The sequence below is a fragment of the Nanorana parkeri genome, unplaced genomic scaffold (assembly GCF_000935625.1).
Source record: "Nanorana parkeri isolate BGI_ZX_2015 unplaced genomic scaffold, ASM93562v1 scaffold341, whole genome shotgun sequence".
Lineage (NCBI taxonomy): Eukaryota > Metazoa > Chordata > Amphibia > Anura > Dicroglossidae > Nanorana > Nanorana parkeri.
Window position 1 is genome coordinate 360,763 of NW_017306609.1, and position 20,160 is coordinate 380,922.

The 20,160-nt window shown below is 40.7% G+C and overlaps 1 protein-coding gene across 1 annotated transcript in view; it reads right to left on the bottom strand.

Annotated features, from left to right (window-relative positions):
• Window positions 1-2,865: 2,865 nt before the first annotated feature.
• The window catches only part of LOC108788644 (palmitoleoyl-protein carboxylesterase notum2-like), a 32,794-nt gene continuing 15,499 nt past the window's right edge, over window positions 2,866-20,160 (bottom strand). Inside the window, exons 7-11 of the mRNA XM_018558463.1 lie at window positions 13,900-14,088; window positions 9,138-9,238; window positions 7,661-7,808; window positions 4,076-4,123; window positions 2,866-3,169 (exon numbers count right to left, since the gene is read on the bottom strand). Of these exons, the coding sequence (XP_018413965.1) occupies window positions 2,866-3,169; window positions 4,076-4,123; window positions 7,661-7,808; window positions 9,138-9,238; window positions 13,900-14,088 (790 nt within the window). The remainder of the gene's footprint in view (window positions 3,170-4,075; window positions 4,124-7,660; window positions 7,809-9,137; window positions 9,239-13,899; window positions 14,089-20,160) is intronic.

Here is a 20,160-nt window from a genome sequence, read left to right on the forward strand (position 1 = left end):
AGAAGTGATAAATGAGGCTACTATAACCATTATTTACAATGAGTTTGTTTCCATTAAAGCCATTCATCATCTCTAACAAGCAGAGCAGATGTTTTCCTATCTGGCCCTACAGCAATAACTTATTGTTTACCAGCTCACAGTGGGAGAAGGCAATGGAAAATCATTCTTCTGTCTGCATGTTCATATATAACCACCTTACCGTACTTCTACTATACCACTGGATTATACATGAGCAGACTAAGCAATATCACAATCATCAGGAAGAAGAATTGGATATAAAAATAATTATAATGAATGCTAATGGGCAGTTGTCACACACAAAAGAAAACTTCATGTGAAAATTCATAGATTGGGCCAAATACTATATTTTTATTGAGGCTGTCAGTGCTCAGATGAATGTTACAGTGGATCAGAATCATCAAACTGCACGGAGGTTAATTACCCACAACATGGAGTCATGTTAAAGGCTCTTTACCTTTAATACCATGTTTCATATAACATGGTATAACATGAAACATGGGTCACATCCCCAGTCCTCCTCCCCTCCACCTTATCCACTTGCCGGATTCGTGGGGTCCTGCCCCCCGCAGGCTGGACTTGTAGTCCATTCATACGTCCTCCTGTCCCTGTAACTGAAAGTCTGTTCCTCGGTATGGACAGGGACTGGAGGAAGAATCTGCAGGAGCCAGAGCATTGCACCCTTGATCTGATTGCGGTTGCAATGTTTTACTGGTTCAAATGCAAGAAAATAATAAACACCATTTTTTTTCTAATGAATATATGTGCATTTTTTTTAAGTGGACCTTGCCTTTATGTTGTTCCCTGTGTGTCTAGGAGTGTGAGCTTACTCCCATCATAGACTACACTCTCACATTTAGCTTACTAATTTGTTTTGATATTATAGTTCATCAGGGGAGCGAGCTCGGAGCTGTGTCTACTTTACAACACGCACAGGGACCATGGGGAATAAAAGAAGCCAACCTTTAGAAGGAAGGACAGTGTCAGCACCAATTCAGAGATGATTTGAGGATCTACAGCTGAGTGATACACAAATAAGATACTTTTTTGTTAATAGTTAAGGTGCTTAAATGTGTTTTTAAGGTTTAACTCTAAAGGTCTGGCTTACACTTTTGCATTTGAAAATATATGCGATTTTCCATATATTTTTGGTGCATTATATGCACTTATTTGCATTGGTTTGTGTGAGCATTTTATCATGTCAGAGGGTGCTTGCCTTATTAAAATGTAAGTAAAATGAATGTGTAGTGTATTGGTAATGCATTTTTATGTAGTTCTTTTTTCTTCTTTATTTATATTTAGTAATTTTACTAGAGGTGATTGTGTTTTCTCAACAAATGTGGAGTTTCATTTTTATAAATCAGGTACATTACTTGCTAGAAATGAAAACACAATGAGCCTTATTTCTTAAAGTTTGTACATGCATGTCTTTATTGATTCAGAGCAACCATTTGATTTAACTTGCCAGCAACAATGCAAATCTCAAATAGTTCTGAACTGAGATGGCCTTGAGATGGAAATCTGTAAGGTGTTATACTAAATGTAATCTTTCAAAAAGGAATTTTACTGAACTCTGGAAAATCTTGCAGATAATAATGATCTCATCAAAGAAATATGGCAACATATGCATACAGATAAACTGTATCAGCTAAATTAATCCAGAACAGCTTTGCATTCCAAAAATATGATCTACGTTATCTTTTAGATTCCTGCATAATCTGATGCTGTTTGTGATGCCAATTGAATTTTTTTTTTTTTAAATAAATTACAGTGCAAATATACCAGAAATGTTTATCTAGGACAAGTATAGTGGCAGAACCACTACCAGTGCAGCCTGCTAAGCCAATTTTAAAGACTGGAATCAGTCGATCTTCCCTTTTTATCCCGCAGCAATCCTTGTTTAATCAGCCCCTGTCATGAAAAGGGTAATAATAGAGCTGCACTAAAAAAGAATTGCATATGAATAAAATACAGTATTTGCCAGTCCACAGAAGACAGAGTTATATTTGCAAATTGTATTGTCTAAGTAGGAACTTTTATTTTATATATAGGTTGATATAATATAAACTAGCATGGTAATTCACAAGAGGATGAAGGGTTTGGAGAATGGACAGATGGAGTATTACATCAAAAAGTGTTCATCATGCACGATATGCTTTTTATTTAACAAACAATAAAGAATAATCCAAAGGATTTGCAAAATTCATAGAGCCTTTGAAACATGTAACATTAACTTTGAGATGTTAGTTCAAGTTTGAATCAAGTTACATATTGTTGGTGTTTGCACATAACCAAACATGTGCCCAAACTTAGTACATGTTTGGCAAAACTTGTAAATCACATAAATAATAGATCTTATTGTGTAGGTAAAATCATTCCATCTTCAAGCATTCTTCAGCCAGATGTATCTTCAAGAAGACCTTAAAGGAATCTAAAAAGTAACCCTTACAGTGGGGCTACGCCACACTGCAAGGGTTAATTGCTCCTTTTGGTCTAGGGGCTAAAAAAAAGAATATATATTCACCCGATCTTCGGTCCCACTTGGCTGCTTGTCTGGTCCCCGGAGCCTCTTCTCCCCCAAGGACACCGAGGGACATTTCACTGCCAGAATGGAGGGGGAAAGATGATCGGTCACAGCCGCAGTACTGAGAATCAGGTGAATATATTTTCTTTATTTTAGCTCCTAGACCAAAATGAGCAGCTAACCCTTGCAATGCTGGGGTAGCCCCACTGCAAGGGCAAATATTTAATTTTCTGGAGTTCTTCTTTAAATAAACTGTTCCGTTTCACCGCTAGTAAGGACTAGCCATCATAAATAATATATAATAAAATGTCATAAAGTTATGATTAACCACCATTTCTTAGCATGGCCATCAGCTGGTTTAGATCTCCTTTGGGCTCCTGACCTCTCTTCTGGTTTTCAAGGTTCAGCCTGAGAAACATTTGCAATAATGTAACTTCTTGGCCAGTGACCGGGTCATGAAGAGCTGGACATGTGGGATTGCAATGAGGCCAATGACAGTTATCTATTAAATGAAAGGGACATCCACGCATGACAGTCTTTTGATTCCTTCGCTCCTGTAGGCTTTTCTCCCAGCATTGCAGAGCTCGAGCTAAGTTTACACCCTTTACTTGGAAATCCAGCCAGTTGCTGTTAAATAAACAATTTTACTGTTTAATACACCTGAATAAAATTAGGGAACCCATGTATTAAATGGTGTGTTTAAATTTAAAATTGATATATTTCAGTTGTAATTGCATGCTGAAATGCAGCACCAGCCACTTGCTTCTTATGGTGTTTGAGCAGATTTAAAGCCCAATTGCAGCACTGGAATCTTGCTCCCTGAGCACAAACTTGTTGTTCTCTACATTAAATGGTAATCTCTACACTGACTATATTATCCATGCAGAACATGTCATTCTGAAAATGTCCACCCGTCCTTCGGAGAAGGACAAAAGCAAGTAGAAATAAGGAAAAACATTTTAAAAGTAATTGAACTATATATAGTAGAATTTGGGAGTATAGTCATTAGCAAAGCTAGAGTTTTAATTTAAAGACAGCCCAATTTTTTTTTAAGCATGGAGAGGGGTATAACTTCTGATTTTCATTGCTTCCATTAAGTTTCAACACACATCCTCCTCAAGTGATCAAGGGTTAGAAGCATTAAAAGTGAAGGAAAACTTCTCAAATTGGGACAGAGACAACAAGAAACTACAATAGAGCAATAACATTTTTTGACTTGGAAGGGGGTAAAAACGGTCGTTTTTTTTATTTTTTATTGCTGTCTGTGCTTTCTATTCCAGTGACCTTCTTTTTGTCCTGGTGTCACGGGATAAAAAAAAAGATAAGGGAGATCTTCTCAAGGGAGTCAAAGTAATTAAAACTTAGCAATAATTCTACTTTGTTCCCCCTTCTAATTAAAGCTAAAAGGTTTTGACTAGCGTTAGGTTTAAAAAATAAATACATTAGCTATTAGAAGCCTTTAAGACAAAACAGGATTCTCCAAGATAAGCCAGCTGTTAAGCAGAGCAGTTGGAATGTCTGCATTCTTCTTACCTTTCTGTAACAAGTGTGTGGGAGAAGCAGGCTGGAGCAAATACTGCCCTGTTAACGAAGATAACGAAAACTTGTTTATTAAAGGTGTATTCTTCAACTTGTACTGCTGAGTTATAATACTGTATAACATCAAAATGAAACTATTGGTTATATTAACATTGATGGATTTAGAAAAGAAACAATTCAGGGAAAAAAACTTTTTTTCCCCTTTATTTGTGCTGGGTACAAATAGATTACCTCTAATGGTGGTTCTCCTAGGTGTGGATGGCTGCTGCACGAAGTAATAATCTTCGTTTCATTCATCCCTCAGAGCTGCAGGTATTGTGCAGTGAATGATCCTGTTATTTACCCATGCTTTCCTCTTTTCTTGTCCAGTTACAAAACACCTTGTATTCTGTTCGCAGAATACAAGGTGTTCTGTGAATGGGCAATGGTAGAGGAGGGGCAGGTAAATGACAGGACCTCCCTCTGTTCATTCACAGAATGCCTTGTATTCTGAAAAAGGATACAAGAAGTTTTGTGAATGGACAAGAGGAGAGGAAAGGAAGGGTAAACGGCACAATCTGTCACTGTACAGGACCCACAGCTCTCAGTAAATTCCAGAAGATTGGTGCCGATAGCAGAATCCAGAATGAATTAAACTAAGATTTTTTACTGTACCATCATTAGAGGTAACTTATTGGTAGACAGCAAAAGTAAAAAAAAAAAAGGTTTATGGAGTTTCACTTTAATAAAAATATCCTGCAGCTTTCAAAACATAAATTACTTTTAAATTATTAAATCAAATAATCAGGAGCTGAAAGCATTTTAAAGTACGGTAATTGCAACTATGACCATGTGAAGCATGATGATAGTATTATAGAGCAGCATCTGCTTCTTCCGCTTTACATTAAGGCTGCCAATGCTGTTTAAGAGACTGAACAATTGGCCATTTGGATGCCTGCTATTTATTGGAACCTGTATGAAGATATTTAAGGGGCTGCCATTGTTGACCTTCTTCTGAAAATCTTAGTTGCCTTTGCAGTCTCTAACTGCAACTCTTTCGGAGTCACCAACGGGGAACAAACAGCCGACATTTTTAGAAGAACAGATCAGCAATGTCAGTTGCTATATTTCTGTAATGACAGGTTTTCTTTACATTTCTGGCACCATTATAGCAGATTCTTTGTAAAGCAGAAGTTATAACTGTGTCATCACTTCCATCACAAATTGAACAATAAGGGGCTTATTACTACAATTTCAAAAAAGTTTGGACACTGTAAAATCTACATAAAAACAGAATGCAATGATTTGCAAAGCTCATAAGCCTATATTTTATTCACAAAAGAAAATAGAAAACACATTGAATGTTTAAACTGAGAAAATGTACCATTTTAAGAAAAAAATAAGGTAATTTTGAAACTGATGGCAGCAACACATCTCAAAAAAGTTGGGATAGGGCAACAAAATGCTGGCAAAGTAGGTAGTTCTAACAAGGAAGAGCTGGCAGAATATTTTGCAACTAATTAGGTTAATTGGCAACAGGTCAGTAACATGATTGGGTATAAAAAGAGCATCTTATGCTGGGCACACACCTTATAACCATCGCCATATGTGATGGTTGTAAGGTGTGTGCCCACGTTGCACCTTGCGATAATCGTACGATCGCGGGATTTTCCGCAATTATTGTACGATTATCGCAAGGTGTGTGGGCACCTTTAGAGAGTCAGAGCGTCTCAGAAGTAAAGATGGGCAGAGGTTCACCAATCTATGAAAAGCTGCATCGAAAAATTGTGGAACAATTTCAGAATAATGTTCCGCAACATAAAATTGCAAAGACTTTAAATGTATCATCATCTACAGTACATAATATCACCAAAAGAATCTGGAGAAATCTCTGTGTGTAAGGGACAAGGTCGAAATGTAATATTGGATGCCCGTGATCTTCGGGCCCACAGACGGCACTGCATTAAAAACAGGCATAATTCTGGGATGGACATCACTGCATGGGCTCAGGAATACACAAAAATCACTGTCTGTGAACAGAGTTTGCCGTGCCATCCAAAAATGCCAGTTAAAGCTCCATCACGCAAAGAAGAAGCCATATCTGAACATTATTCAGAAATGCCTCCATATTCTCTGGGTCAAAGCTCATTTAAACTGGTCTGTCGCAAAGTGGAAATCTGTTCTGCGGTCAGGTGAATAGAAATTTGACATTCTTTTTGTCAACTCTAGGTGCTGCGTCCTCCAAACTAAAGAGGAGAAGGACTTTCCAGCTTGCTTTCAGCGCTCAGTTAAAAGCCTGCATCGTGGCATGGGTGTTCATTAGTGCGTATGAAAAGGCACCATCAATACTGAAAGATATATACAGGTTTTAGAGCAGCATATGCTCCCATCCAGATGATGTATTTTTCAGGGAAGTCGTTGCATATTTAGCAGGACAATGCTAAACCGCATACTGCAACAACAGCATGGCTTCATAGTAGAAGAGTCCGGATGCTAAACTGGCCTGTCTGCAGTCCAGACCTTTCACCAACTGAAAATATTTGGCACAGCTTCAAACAAAAAATACGACAAAGAAGACCCAGGACATTTGAGCAGTTAGAATCCTGTATCAGGCAAGAATGGGACAACATTCCTCTCCCAAAACTCAAGCAACTGGTCTCCTCAGTTTCCAGACATTTACACAGTATTGTTAAAAGAAGAGGGGATGCTACACCATAGAAAACATGCCCATGTCCCAACTTTTTTAAGACAAGTTACCTTATTTTTTCTTAAGGTATTCTTAGTTTAAACATTTGATATGTTTTCTATTTTCTATTGTGAATAAAATATGGGTTTATGAGATTTGCAAATCATCGCATTCTGTTTTTATGTAGATTTTACACAGCGTCCCAACTTTTTGGGAATTGGGGTTTTACTTTAATGATAAAATGTGTAGTTAGTTCTTTAATGCATTTCATAAAACACAAAACACAAATGCCTTATGGTAATTTCGGATTCATTCGTTTCATTCAGATGTCATGATGTGATAGTTTGGGCTTTTTGTTAAAGGTTGATATATAGCCAGTCTTCCAAAATAATGAATTGTATGTAATAACGAACAACCGACCATCCAGAATTACAAATTAATTTGGCATAATTAATAACTAATTTTGCCGAAATAACAAATCATTCTGAACACGAATCACTCTAATGTAACAGATATGACGAAACAAAATAATTTACTTCATGAACAGAAACTAAACTAACTGAATTATTTACCGGTGCACATGTCTAATTACAATACTATAACACAAATGTACATATAGTAATAGTTAAATAAAAGGGGTAAAATTGAATTCAGTATTTTCTATTACCATACAATTGCACTGGACTTAGCAGAGTGGTTGTCTTGAGGACTGAATAGTCAAATGACTTTAAAATAATTTTTTAGTTGAGAAACTCCTTATTAGTTTTTCACTTTTGCGGAAAAAATTATTATTATTTTGTAAATATTTGTGCTAGACTTGCTCTAACACAGACCAATAACCATCAGGAATGCAAAAGGTAATTCCTAGAAAAATTCACCATCAACTATCAAAATGGAAATGGCTTATCTCTTACGGGACTTCACGCAGCGACTTCTTTAGCTCTCGCCCAATGATCTGTATGCTATTCCACTGATTTGCTGTCATGAATTGGAAATCAGGTTGGATGTTTTCTATTCTTAGCTGTTCCACATCATAAAGCCACTGAACCACAAAGATAGGGGCTGAAAGACAGTTAGAGCATTGACTGAAGCACAGTGATAATGGAAAAGAAACAAAAGGTCCAATAACAATGTGTCAGGATCCTTAACAATATATTGATTAGTTGTTTACAAGTGTATATTATCTTCTGGAAAGTATCTAGGTAGTAGAAGCACAAATAAATATACTAGACAACACTATCTATCTATCTATCTATCTATCTATCTATCTATCTATCTATCTATCTATCTATCTATCTATCTATCTAACAGTGTAGCTGTTTTAAAATACATTTATCAATATAGTTTAGAGGCTTAATGTTTGGCAAGTTAAAGGGATTTAGCATCCAGGTGCTTCCCACCCTGCCAAATGGGGATAATGTTGAGTCTACATCTCTTCAAACTTACCAAAGATACCAGAGCAGTGGATGTCAACTTGGCAAATATAGAGGACTTCAAGTGTGGCCCCTGATAGTTCCAGAGGGCCACACAATATTATGTGTTCTTAAATTACAGATAGACTCGGGAAAAGCTCAAAGTGGAAGCTTTCATTTGATTTAGGAGAGCTTTTTACCCTTTTACGACTAGTTCACACTGTTCCCTTGTGGTAACATGTGCATTACTGCAAAAGTGTACCAGGGCGCCATTCATTCACGAACAGCAGCCCAATTGGCTAAGGCAATGCACGCTAATGTGCTTCTGTTGCATTCCTGAACAAAGGGTTGTGGTTTTTGCCATGCTGGGGTGTGTTGGCAGCCTTTTCAAAATGAATAGGTTAACTCAATGCAATGCATACTAAATGTGTGTTTCTGCACCAGAACAGGGTAAATGTTACATTTTGGTGCAGACAGGGAAAAAATTGGTGTGTTTGTGTAAATCATTAGCCTAGTATTAAGGTAAGATTACGTTGGGTCTGCGTTGACATGAATTAGATTGATGGTTGTCTCTCACTCTCTGTCTCTCTTTCCATCAGGAAACAAGCAGCCACCATGCATCCAGCCCATGCATGGAGACCATCCATCAGGTCTTCTTGTCAGGTAAAAAAAAAAGGATAACTGGTAATGCTAAAGGCATAAAAGCACATCCGTTTGCATACATTATTTCTGAAAGCACACAAGTACATTCTATCTGGTACGTTTCATAACAATGAATCAGTCCTCATGTACTTGAACAACTACCTACCACCTATCCACCCAGACTTCCTCCCATAATTTTTGTCAATGTCATGCCCACTTTTGATAACCCATGGCCTTTGCGGCCTGTGTGGGATAGTTGCTAAGTATGTACTAAGGCAAATTTATAAGTGAAACGTTCGTGGTCTGTATTAGCTTCAAGAAAACTAGTGGAACTTACATCTCATCGATATGAATGATTTGGGACCATAGAAGCACTGCCACTCATCCCCTCTCTTAAATTGTTGTCTGCATTTATCTGGAAGTACTCCATTCCAAAGCCTGCAGATGACAAAATAGTAAACAGTGACAGATTAAGATCAACCCCTTCGCGACCGATGATCCCATCATGATCATTCAGTTCGTTAACGACCGGTGACGGGATAATCACCTCATGCAGTACAATAAGAGCTGGTACGTGAAGGAACCAGCGCTCATTGAGTTACTCCTGTTGATGGGTCACTCGTGCAGACCCTCAACAGCAGATTAGGTGGTCACAGTCCTGTGATCACAGCCATAACTGACCACTGTGACACTCACAGAGCTGGCTCACTGTGTTGTGAATCTGCGAGCCGGCATTGATGAATACTGTATTCTACTCAGAGATACTATGCATCAAAGCCCCTGTAAATAAAATAAAAAAATAAACCCTTAGTGCCCCCTAGTTTAAAACAAATAAAGTTTTTAAACGTTTTACAAAATTTTAAAAAGTCAAGAAGTTCAAAAAAATAAGTTTAATAAAATAAATTATAAGAAAATATAGTGCCGGGGAGGCTATTAAGGATAGGAGACAAACATACCACATTCTAACATTGTTCCACACTAAAGTTGTATTTCACTCCTTGTATTTTGTGACCTATAATTCCCAAAATAAACTGAAATCCCAGATATAATATATACCCTATAAATCAGGACAAATAAAAGAAAATAATATATTATGAATTACTTTCTGTTACTACACTAATTATTGCCAAAACTGTGAAGAATTTGTTTTTTTTCTTTTGCATTTTTTTATTTTTTATAAAAATATAAGAATTTATATATGCACATGTCACATCAAATTAAAGTCCATTTTGTCCTTTAACCCCTTCATGACTGAGCTAGTTTTATATTAAACATATAGCAAAAATAGAAAAATTGCTCCGGTCCTCAGGAATGAAAAAAATGTTTGAAGCTGTGTCACTTAGGGGTTAAAATACAGTTTTGGCATAAATCAGCTCAAACGGCCCAATTGAATTGTGTCTGTTTTAAGGTAAGCCTAGAGGAGCTAATACTGCATGTACATGGTGTTACAAGAGCACAATATTTATAGGCAGCAATACATTTCCTGATTAAACTGAAAACATGTTTGAATGAGGCTGGAAAGGTTTCTGGAGTTTTTACTACAGTTGACTACTGTATGTGTTACTTTTTTATTTGTATATGTAAAACAAAACCTGCATTTGGACTCAACACCCCATTCCTTGTTTATATAGTATAATTAATGGAAACCACAGTACAGGTGAAACTCGAATAATTAGAATATCGTGCAAAAGTAAAGGCAGTAAGTGCTGCAAAAGGGGCCCAAACCAAGTACTGAGTACATATGCATGCTTGTACTTTTCAGAGGTCCGATATTGTTCTATGTACAATCCTTGTTTTATTGATTGCATGTAATATTCTACTTTTTTGAGGTTGTGGATTTGGGGTTCTTGGGGTTTTCATGAGCTGTAAGCCATAATCATCACAATTATGACAAATCACGGCTTGAATTATCTTGCTTTGCATGTAATGAGTCTATCTCATATATTAGTTTCACCTTTTAAGTTGCATTAGTGAAATAAATAATCTTTGCACGATATTCTAATTATTCGAGTTTCACCTATATGTGTACCATATGTATGTGCATACAAAATATTGTATTGCTCACTTCAAGGAAGACATAAAAATGGGTCCATAAAATGGTATAAACGCACATAACATATAATATAAAACTTGCCCTCCACCTGGTTTCCAGCACAGAAGTTATTTACTTTAAATTGTATACATCTATTTCAGACTTTTTGACCATCATCGGTGCATTATATGGAAACCATGGCATCTGTGGAATAGGGCTTAGGGACCAATCAGAAATTATAAGCAGACAGGTTATGGTGAGGTGGATGCAAGTGAACCACAACACCCTCTTCTGAACCAGTGTGAAGCACAGTAGGTCCTTCTGGCTATAGATGGTATCTGCATACCTCACGCTCATCACAGATCCAAAATTTGAACGGTTTATTCCTCATTTTAGGAAAGCAGGCAGACAGTGCCCAGATAAGGTCCTTTAACACCTAATGTGAAAATGGGCAAATTGCACCCCTCCCCATGAGCAGTGAACTATGTCAGCAGCATAGGTTGCAGTCCTGTCCATATGATGATATGTCACCATGTTTCACCCTGAATATGAATGTAACATGAAAACTGGTTTTAAAGGTAAACTTAGTCTTTAAATCTTTGTGTATCACCACTGATTTGGCTTTAGGAAGAGGGCAGATCTCTCAAAAGCTTGTCCAGAAAAATGAACTATTAGTACAAATAAAAAAGTATCACATGTAGCAGGGCTGAAACTAAGAGGGCAGAGGAGGCATGTGCCCCGGGAGCTGCATTAAGGGGGGCGTTATGTCACTTCCCACTGTTCAGGCCACAGCCCATGCACACACAGAGAAGGAGAGGGCCCGCTCCCTTTATGCGGCCGCCCCTGTAGCAGCCAGTGGTGGAGCCTGAATCAGATGGAGGCACGCAGGAGCTGGAGAGGAAGGGCTGGGGCGCAGGGAGTTTGTGAATGCCCCCTGGGGTGCACAAGCAACACTAAGCAGGTGAAAAGCACATCAAATGACCTGTGACTGCCTCAAAGTGGTGAGTGAAGTATTTAACAGAAAATTGTATTTCAAGAAAACACAGAATGACAATGGAGAGAAAAAATATTTTCTTTATCGAAATAAATATTGTCAAGCTGAAGATTGTATTGATTTTGTCTTTAAATAATGTTCTAGGTGCCCAGTGTTGTGTGGAAGTATTGTACCGGGTTCTGCATTCTTTACTTCTGTGCTCTGCGTTCTTTACTACCATGCGCTGCGTTCTTTACTACCATGCGCTGCGTTCTTTACTACTGTGCGATGCGTTCTTTACTACAAAACTGTGCGTTATTTACTACTGAGCTCTTCAATCCTTACTACTGAACTGTATATGATCTCACCTATGAAAACCCTTTCTGAGTATCATCTACACCCTTTGTATAGTTCCATGTATAGTGATCAGCAGGGCCGAAGCTAGGAGGGGCGTCGCTGCGCATGAAAAGAGCGCCACTTTATGAGGATATTTCAAGCCTTCCTTCTGCTCTGCAGCATTCAGAAAGGCCCAGCTGAGCCACAGAGGAGAGGCTTGAATGAAGCAATTTTAAGCCTCACCTCCATGGAGGATCAGTATCTTTAGACCCGCTTTTGTGCTATATTCTTTTGATGCGGCGGTGCCCCTCCTGATCCACCATGGAGGTGAGGCTTGAAATTACTTCATAAAAGTATCTCCTCCATGACAGATTAGAAGGGGCACTGCTGGGAAAATAGAATCAAGCCCAAAAGCGGCTCTTTAATTAATAAAGCAGCACTGGAGAATGAGGCGATATGAAGCCTCATCTCTGTGGTGGATCAGGAGGGGTGCCACCGTGACAAAAGAAGAAGAGAGCCCAGAAGTGTGGGGTGGAGGCAGTGGTGTGTGGATGGAGAACTTCTCCCGGGAAGGGGGGGGTAACTCTAAGTCTTTGTCCCGGGTGACGGCATGTCTAGCTTTGCCAATGACAAACAGGACTCACCTGTTTTGCTACAGGTGCACACCTATGACTACAATCACCTCATGATGAAGTTTACACCAGTCCCAAAGGCCCCTTTCACACGGACATTCAGTCTGGATCACTCTTTCAGTTTTTCCAACGGATCCAGACTGATATCCAATGTATGTCTATGGGCAAGTGCATTTGTATCAGCTGACATCCAAGTCAGTCTAGGTCTGGAAAAAGCCTTTCTTCAGGCCTCGACAGAACTGAACAGATATAAACTGATGTAAACCGAGGTCATCAGTTTACATCTGTTTAGATAATGTCTGTTTTTTGATCAAAAATTTTTATTCATTTTTACTTTTGCCCACCTTCAATTGGGGCACAGATAGGAGCATGCATAGGATGTTTTTTGCATCCATTATGGCCAGGGATGTCTTTCATGAGACATTTTTAATTTGGTCCATGTCAGACCAGGCCTGTGGGACACCTCCTGCTGGTAATACAGTGACAAGGTGGAGAAGAGGAGCATATGGCAGGAAGTGTTTCAGGCTGTGACCCCAAACTTGGCAACCCTATTGCTATAGAGGAAAACAATGAACTAACTGGACCCATGTTGGGTGTAAGGGTATATAAGTGGACAGGTGTCTGTTTACAACTGATTACCTCCAACCTCTCCTTTTCAGGTCCGCCAAAACAGAGCGCTGTTCAATTTTTTTTTCAGACCTAGATGGACTTGGACATAATTGGGTGTAATTGAGCACAGGTCCATTTACATGCACTGGCTCATCGGCAAACTTTGAGCTTCCAATTAGGTCCGCCTGAAAAAATTACAGACACACCTGATTGGAACGCCATGTGAAAGGGGCCTTACTCCTAATTATGAACAAATAAGTGCAACACACTTATTTTGAAGAAAAAAATGAAGATACACATAGCATAATGAAAGGAAAATCTATGAAACTAGCTGGTCTGACAGTTTTCACTGCGTGTTGTTTCTTTTTTATACTTCCTTAGTCCAGGAAAAATAGCTGAAGTGGTGAAGATGTCAGATATAAAATACTCCCAAATTCAATAGGAACTTTAATAGGAATAGTGTTGCTTTGTGGAAGGAAAACTGTAAGCATTTTACTTAAAGCTTTTTCTCACTTACCTCAAACCCTTCTTGATTGCATCAGTTAATGCGCACGAGGAGCCATCCATACAATCAGATTTTGCATGTCTCTTATCTAAAAACCACCCGGAATCAACGAGGCCTCGTACTTGCACAGTGTCCGCTGTTAGTTCTTCCACAAGTGCTGACACTCTGTCAATATTAATAAGGACTCCAGTACCTCCGGCACTGGGACAAAAAAAGAACATTTAAAGAGGAGAAAATTGTGAGGCTTGATTTTTTCAGTCTGGGTGGACAGCAGTAACATTTTATAAAACTTTCCAAATTTCAAATGAACTTCTTCCCCTTGGAAAAACACATTACCTGATAGTCAGCCCCTAATGAAATCAAATCCTTAGACACAAATTATAATGGATTCAACATCCTCCATCCCTATACTATAGATATAGTACAAGTTGGTTTCACTGGGTAAAAATACACTATCACCATTGATCCAAATGAACCTTTTTAGTGGCATTAATAGAGGCTGATTTGGAAGAACAGCGAAGTCAAATCTTCCAATCACCCTTAACTTCATTGTTGAGCTCTACTTGCTTCTAAAGACAATGGGGGAAATTTATCAAAACTGGAGCAGAAAAAAATCTGGAGCAGCTGTGTACAGCAACCAATCAGCTTCTCTCTTCAGTTTGTTTAGCTGAAAAATGAAAGAGAGAAGCTGATTGGTTGCCATGCAGAGCTGCTCCAGATTTTGTCTGCTCCTTCAATATACTGTAAAGCATTGACAGGTCAGGGCCCAAACTGGGTTGCAGACATGTTTGTAATGAGTTTCCACCTATAGTGTAGTAAACAGCCTAGTTTGTCCAAGTGCAAAGTCCGTGGCAAGTGATATAACACATTTAAACTTTGTTTCAATTCATATATGACCTTGTTCTGAGATATACAGTAGCCTGTAAACCTATGTGGTTAATGTATCACAAAAAGTGTTCATGTCTATGGATAAAAACGTAATACATTTTCCCCACCAATGACATACCACCGTCTCGAGACCTGTGAAATATTTCAATGTACAGTATATGTTTGATAGCAGAGTAAGCAGAACTAGAGCATTATGATATGCTCGGCTAGGGGTGGAGGGAATTACACAGACAATTTTATGAGGCCCAAACGCTAGTTGGAAACGTAATAACAGATCATTTTTTTTCTTGGTTTTACTAAAGTTTACAGAAACAGCAAAGAGAGCTGCAATGTATTATATTGTCTTTAGCTTTTCTAAAGTTTTAGTAATAATTTGTTGGGTGCCAGTACGATAACAATTTTCTAATATGGGTCCATGAATTAACCCCTGCTGAAAAAAGTCCCCAATTTTGAAAAAAAGAAACCGACAAATATGCAGTCAACTAGGATTATGTAATTGTTTTATGATAGCACTAATAGTCTACGACTAACAGTATTCGGGTTATGGCCATAAAAAGTTCTGCTGCTATAACACTTTCTCTCTAGTCCTTTGACATAATTTTATATGGTTCCATTCAGAAAACTGATTCTACTGAGTGAATACAGAGGTGACTCCATTCTAGAGCTAGAGCTTTCTTTGCAATGCCCAAAGTCCTATGGCTTCTCTCTTCGGTTTGTTCAGTTAAGGTTTGAAAATGAAAGGTGGATGCTGATTGATTGCCATGGGGAACTGCTCCAGATTCTGTCTGCTCCACTTTTGATAAATTCCCCTCAGTATGCTTTCCATGGAATAAACAATTAAACAATAGGAAATATAATATGTAGGACACAGTCTAGCCTTGTGCCATTCTCATTTATCGATTATGTTAATTTCCAAAAGCAAGACTTGAAAAGTCATTGTGAAGTAAACATCTACAGAAAGTAAGCAAAACTGAATCTGTACTCGGGACAGACAGCATAGTGAGACCTCAAAAAACCTATCAGGATCAGGAAAGCCCTCAGACATCTGCACTTAAGGCAGGTTCACACCATTTTCCGGACCAGATCTGGACCAGATCTGGAACGCTATTCATTGCGTTTTACCGCGTTTTTACTTTTTTTTAAAGCTTAAGATGGCCTTTCAGGTGCATTAGAGTGCGTTTGTATGCATTTTTATTGTGTTTTATTGTGAGTATTTATCTGGTCTGGTCTGGAACGTGCTGTGCTGGTGTGAACAGGGGCCAGAAATAGCATAGGGATACATTAGGATGCATTTTGGGTCCAGAAACAATCTTGTCTGGTCTGGATATGATCTGGATGTGGTGTGAATGGGCCCTAAGTTACAAGTAAAATTTTATGCATCCCTCTGCAATACGAATTTCAGTTTTGGGGCTAACTTTTTCTAAATGGATGCAGACCCTGCTTCTTTCCTTATAAGGGTGCCCACACGCCTTACGATAATCGTACGATAATCGCGGGAAATCCCGCGATTATCGTACGATTATTGTAAGGTGTGTGGAAGCCGTGCGACCTCTACTACTGTAAGGTCGCATGACTTTTAACATCTTGATGTGTGACTTTCTCACATCTCAGATCTATAAGCAGCCCTGATCTCACCAGGGCTTCATGCAGATCTTACCAGGGATGCGTTTGGGCCTTACCAGGGATGCGTGCAGATCTCCCCAGGGATGCATTTATGTCTCACTAGGGATGCATGCAGCTCTCACCAGGGATGCGTGCAGGTCTCACCAGGGATGCGTGCAGGTCTCAGCAGGGATGCGTGCAGGTCTCAGCAGGGATGCATGCAGACCTTCCCAGGGCTGCGTTTGGGTCTCAGCAGGGATGCGTGCAGGTCTCACCAGGGCTCTGTTTGGGTCTCACTAGGGACGCATGCATGTCTCCCCAGGACTGTGTTCGGGTCTCAGGCTGTGTTTGGGTCTCATCAGGGCTCTGTTTGGGTCTCACCAGGGCTCTGTTTGGGTCTCACCAGGGCTGTGTTTGGGTCTCACCAGGGCTAAGTGCAGGTCTCTCCAGGCATGCCGTGCAGGTCTCTCCAGGCATGCCATGCAGGTCTCTCCAGGCATGCCGTGCAGGTCTCTCCAGGCATGCCGTGCAGGTCTCTCCAGGCATGCCGTGCAGGTCTCTCCAGGCATGCCGTGCAGGTCTCACCAGGGATGCCGTGCAGGTCTCACCAGGGATGCCGTGCAGGTCTCACCAGGGAAGCCGTGCAGGTCTCACCAGGGCTACATGCAGATCTCCCCAGGGATGCTGTGCAGGTCTCACCAGGGATGTCATGCAGGCCTCGACAGGGCTGTGTGTGGGTCTCCCCAGGGCTCTGTGGCCGGTGCCAGGCTCTCCAGGGTTCTGCATACATCTGCTGGGCTTTCTAGGGGTGAACGGGTGGGGCTCGTTCTGGGCTCGTTCTGGGCTCCAGGGCTGTGCTGGTGAGTGTGGGGCTGTCCTGTGCTAGGAAGGAGGAGGAGGCAATGTGCAGCCAGACAGGCACTATCGAAGACAGCTGCCAGAGGACCCCAGCACGCTCAGGACCCCCAGGCAGCCGAAGTTCCTAAAAAATTTAAAGGGCCAGTATCGGCCTTTAGTATCGGGGCATTTTCAGGCGTACAAGTACTCCTGATAATGCCGTGTATCAGCCCTGATATCAATACTAGTATCGGTATCAGGACTTCAGACAGCACTGTAGACAGCACTGACTACAAATTATGTTTTGCAGCATGTTCAGCTGATAAAACATGCATTGAAGGAGGTAATAGATAATCAGCTACGGATCATTATTTGTTAAGTATGTTTACATTGTGCAAGTTATTTATGTTAAATATGTAAAGGCTCCTTTTTCCTTGATTTTTAAATAATGGGGTTAACAGTGATAGTCCTCTCTCCCTGATAAGATTTAGGTACACGTGTTTGCATGCCTCCTCCACACTTCTTTACTCAAAGATCAAGGTGATACATACAACGATGAAAAACTCTCAGGCTGAGCTACCTAATAACAGATTCTTTGTTGCGTCTTGAATAAAACTTAACAATAGGTGTAGGTGTGGAATTCAAAACACTACCTACAACCCAAATTAAGGCATTTCTTATACAGCATGAGTAGGTGTATGGAGCAGGGACAGATCCAGACTCCAGTCTCGGGAGGGGCACTGCCAGAAAATAAGGTGCTGCTTACAGAACAGAATACTGCACTAATACATACAGTTGTTTGTTATCTATAACAGCAGTTGTACCTTTTTTTTTACCCACCCTGACACTTTTGTGTGCAGGAATGGAATCTCATTACTGCCATTAATATGGGTCTGTCATCTAGAGTGCACATTACTATGTTTTATTGCTGTGGAGCTTTGTGATACACACAATCCTGGCACAGTGTGAAGGATGGAGGGCCCCAGACTGAAGGAAGGTGGGCCCGGTAACCTGCAATGTCGGCGGTTACCATGGCCCCCTTCCTTCTGTCTGGGCCCCCACAAGTGGCAGAATGCTAGGGCCCAGTCGCAGCTGCAACTATGTGACTAGGAGCGTAACTAGAAATCACAGGGCACCATACCAAAATTTTGAAAAGGGCCCCCTTCCCCACCCAAAAAAAGTACCTACCTCCAGAACACGTTCCCATGCCTTCTCCGTCTCTCCAGCTCTGCTCCTGCTGGCTCTGGCGTCAGAGTCGAAGAGCAGATCATTCCGCCGCTCACTACTGCAGAGCCCACCAAAGACCCGGCACAGCCCCCCAGAGACCCTGCAGAGGCCAATCATAGACCCCACACAGCCCACCTTAGATCTCGCAGAGCCCACCTGAGACCCAGCACATACAAGAGACCCGCAAAGCCCACCTGATACCCCACACAGCCCACCAGAGACCCTGCAGAGCCCATGCCCACCTGAGACCCTGCAGGGCCAACCCAAGACCATGCCAAGCCCACCGGAGAACATGCAGAGCCCACCTGGGACCCCACACATTACAGGGACCCTGAACAGTCCACCTGAGAGTGACCCTACAGAACACACTATAGACCCGCAGAGCCCACCATTGGCTCTGCACATATCAGATACCCTGTATAGGCCACCTAAGAGTGACCCTGCAGAGCCCACCATAGACTCTCTATCAATGCAGAATAATATTGTCAGCTATAGAGGACTAGAAATTCCAGAAATACATTATACAACAATGCAGAATACTGTCAGCTATGGAGGACTACAAATTCCGGCAATACTTTATACAGCAATGCAGAATAATTCCATCAGCTGTAAATGACTAGAAATCTCAGCAATACATTATACAGCAATGCAAAATGGCACCAGCTATAGAGGACTACAAATCTCAGAAATACATTATACAGCAATGCAGAGTAATACCATAAGTTATAGAGCACTACAACTCCCAGCAATACATTATACAGCAATGCAGAGTACCATTATCTATAGGAGGACTGGTACTGGGTCCCGTATCCTGGTCCTTGGTGTCAGGGAGCTCTGGGCCAGTCTCTGGGCACACTGGTAGCACATGAGTCCATGCCTGCTTCTCACTGATGAGAGTCTCTTAGGTTTTCATGAAAATGTCCCTGCATCCCCCTGCAAAAATTGCCTTGTTGCCCTATCCCCAGATCCACCATTGACTTGACCTTAAATCCTAGCTATGAGGTACAAACCTCACCCAACCTCCAATCCCAGCTATAGGGTACAGAGCTCACCTGACCTCCTATGCCAGCAATGGGGTACAGAGCTCACGTGACCTCCAATCCTAGCTGTGGGGTACAAACCTCACCTAACCTCCAATCCCAGCTATAGGGTACAGAGCTCACCTGACCTCCTATGCCAGCTATGGGGTACAGAGCTCACGTGACCTCCCATCCTAGCTATGGGGTACAGAGCTCATATGACCTCCCATCCTAGCTATGGGGGACCTCACCTGACCTCCCATTCTAGCTATGGGGTACAGACCTTACCTGACTTCTCATCTCAGCTATGGTGTACGGACCTCCCCTGACATCTCATCTCAGCTATGGTGTACAGAGCTCGCACCAATGCCTCTGTGTCCACTGACCCCACTGCCACTGTGCCCATTTCAGTGCCCTATATAGTTAGACAATTCTGCCACACTTGTGGGTGCACGTATTTTATAGTGCCAGTGGTTAAGACCAGAGTATTTTCCTTTACATTTTTGTTTACCACTAACACAGCTAAACAAGTTCTCACTAAAGCATGGTCATCATCACACCCCACAATCACACAAGCAAAACAGAAAATGAGAAAATAGCCTCAATCTTCAAGGACTCAGTCCATACATTTTAACATGTTTGGACTATTTGAATAGAGCACTATCTCCCTGCTGTTGTCTCTCTGACACGAGAAAGTATC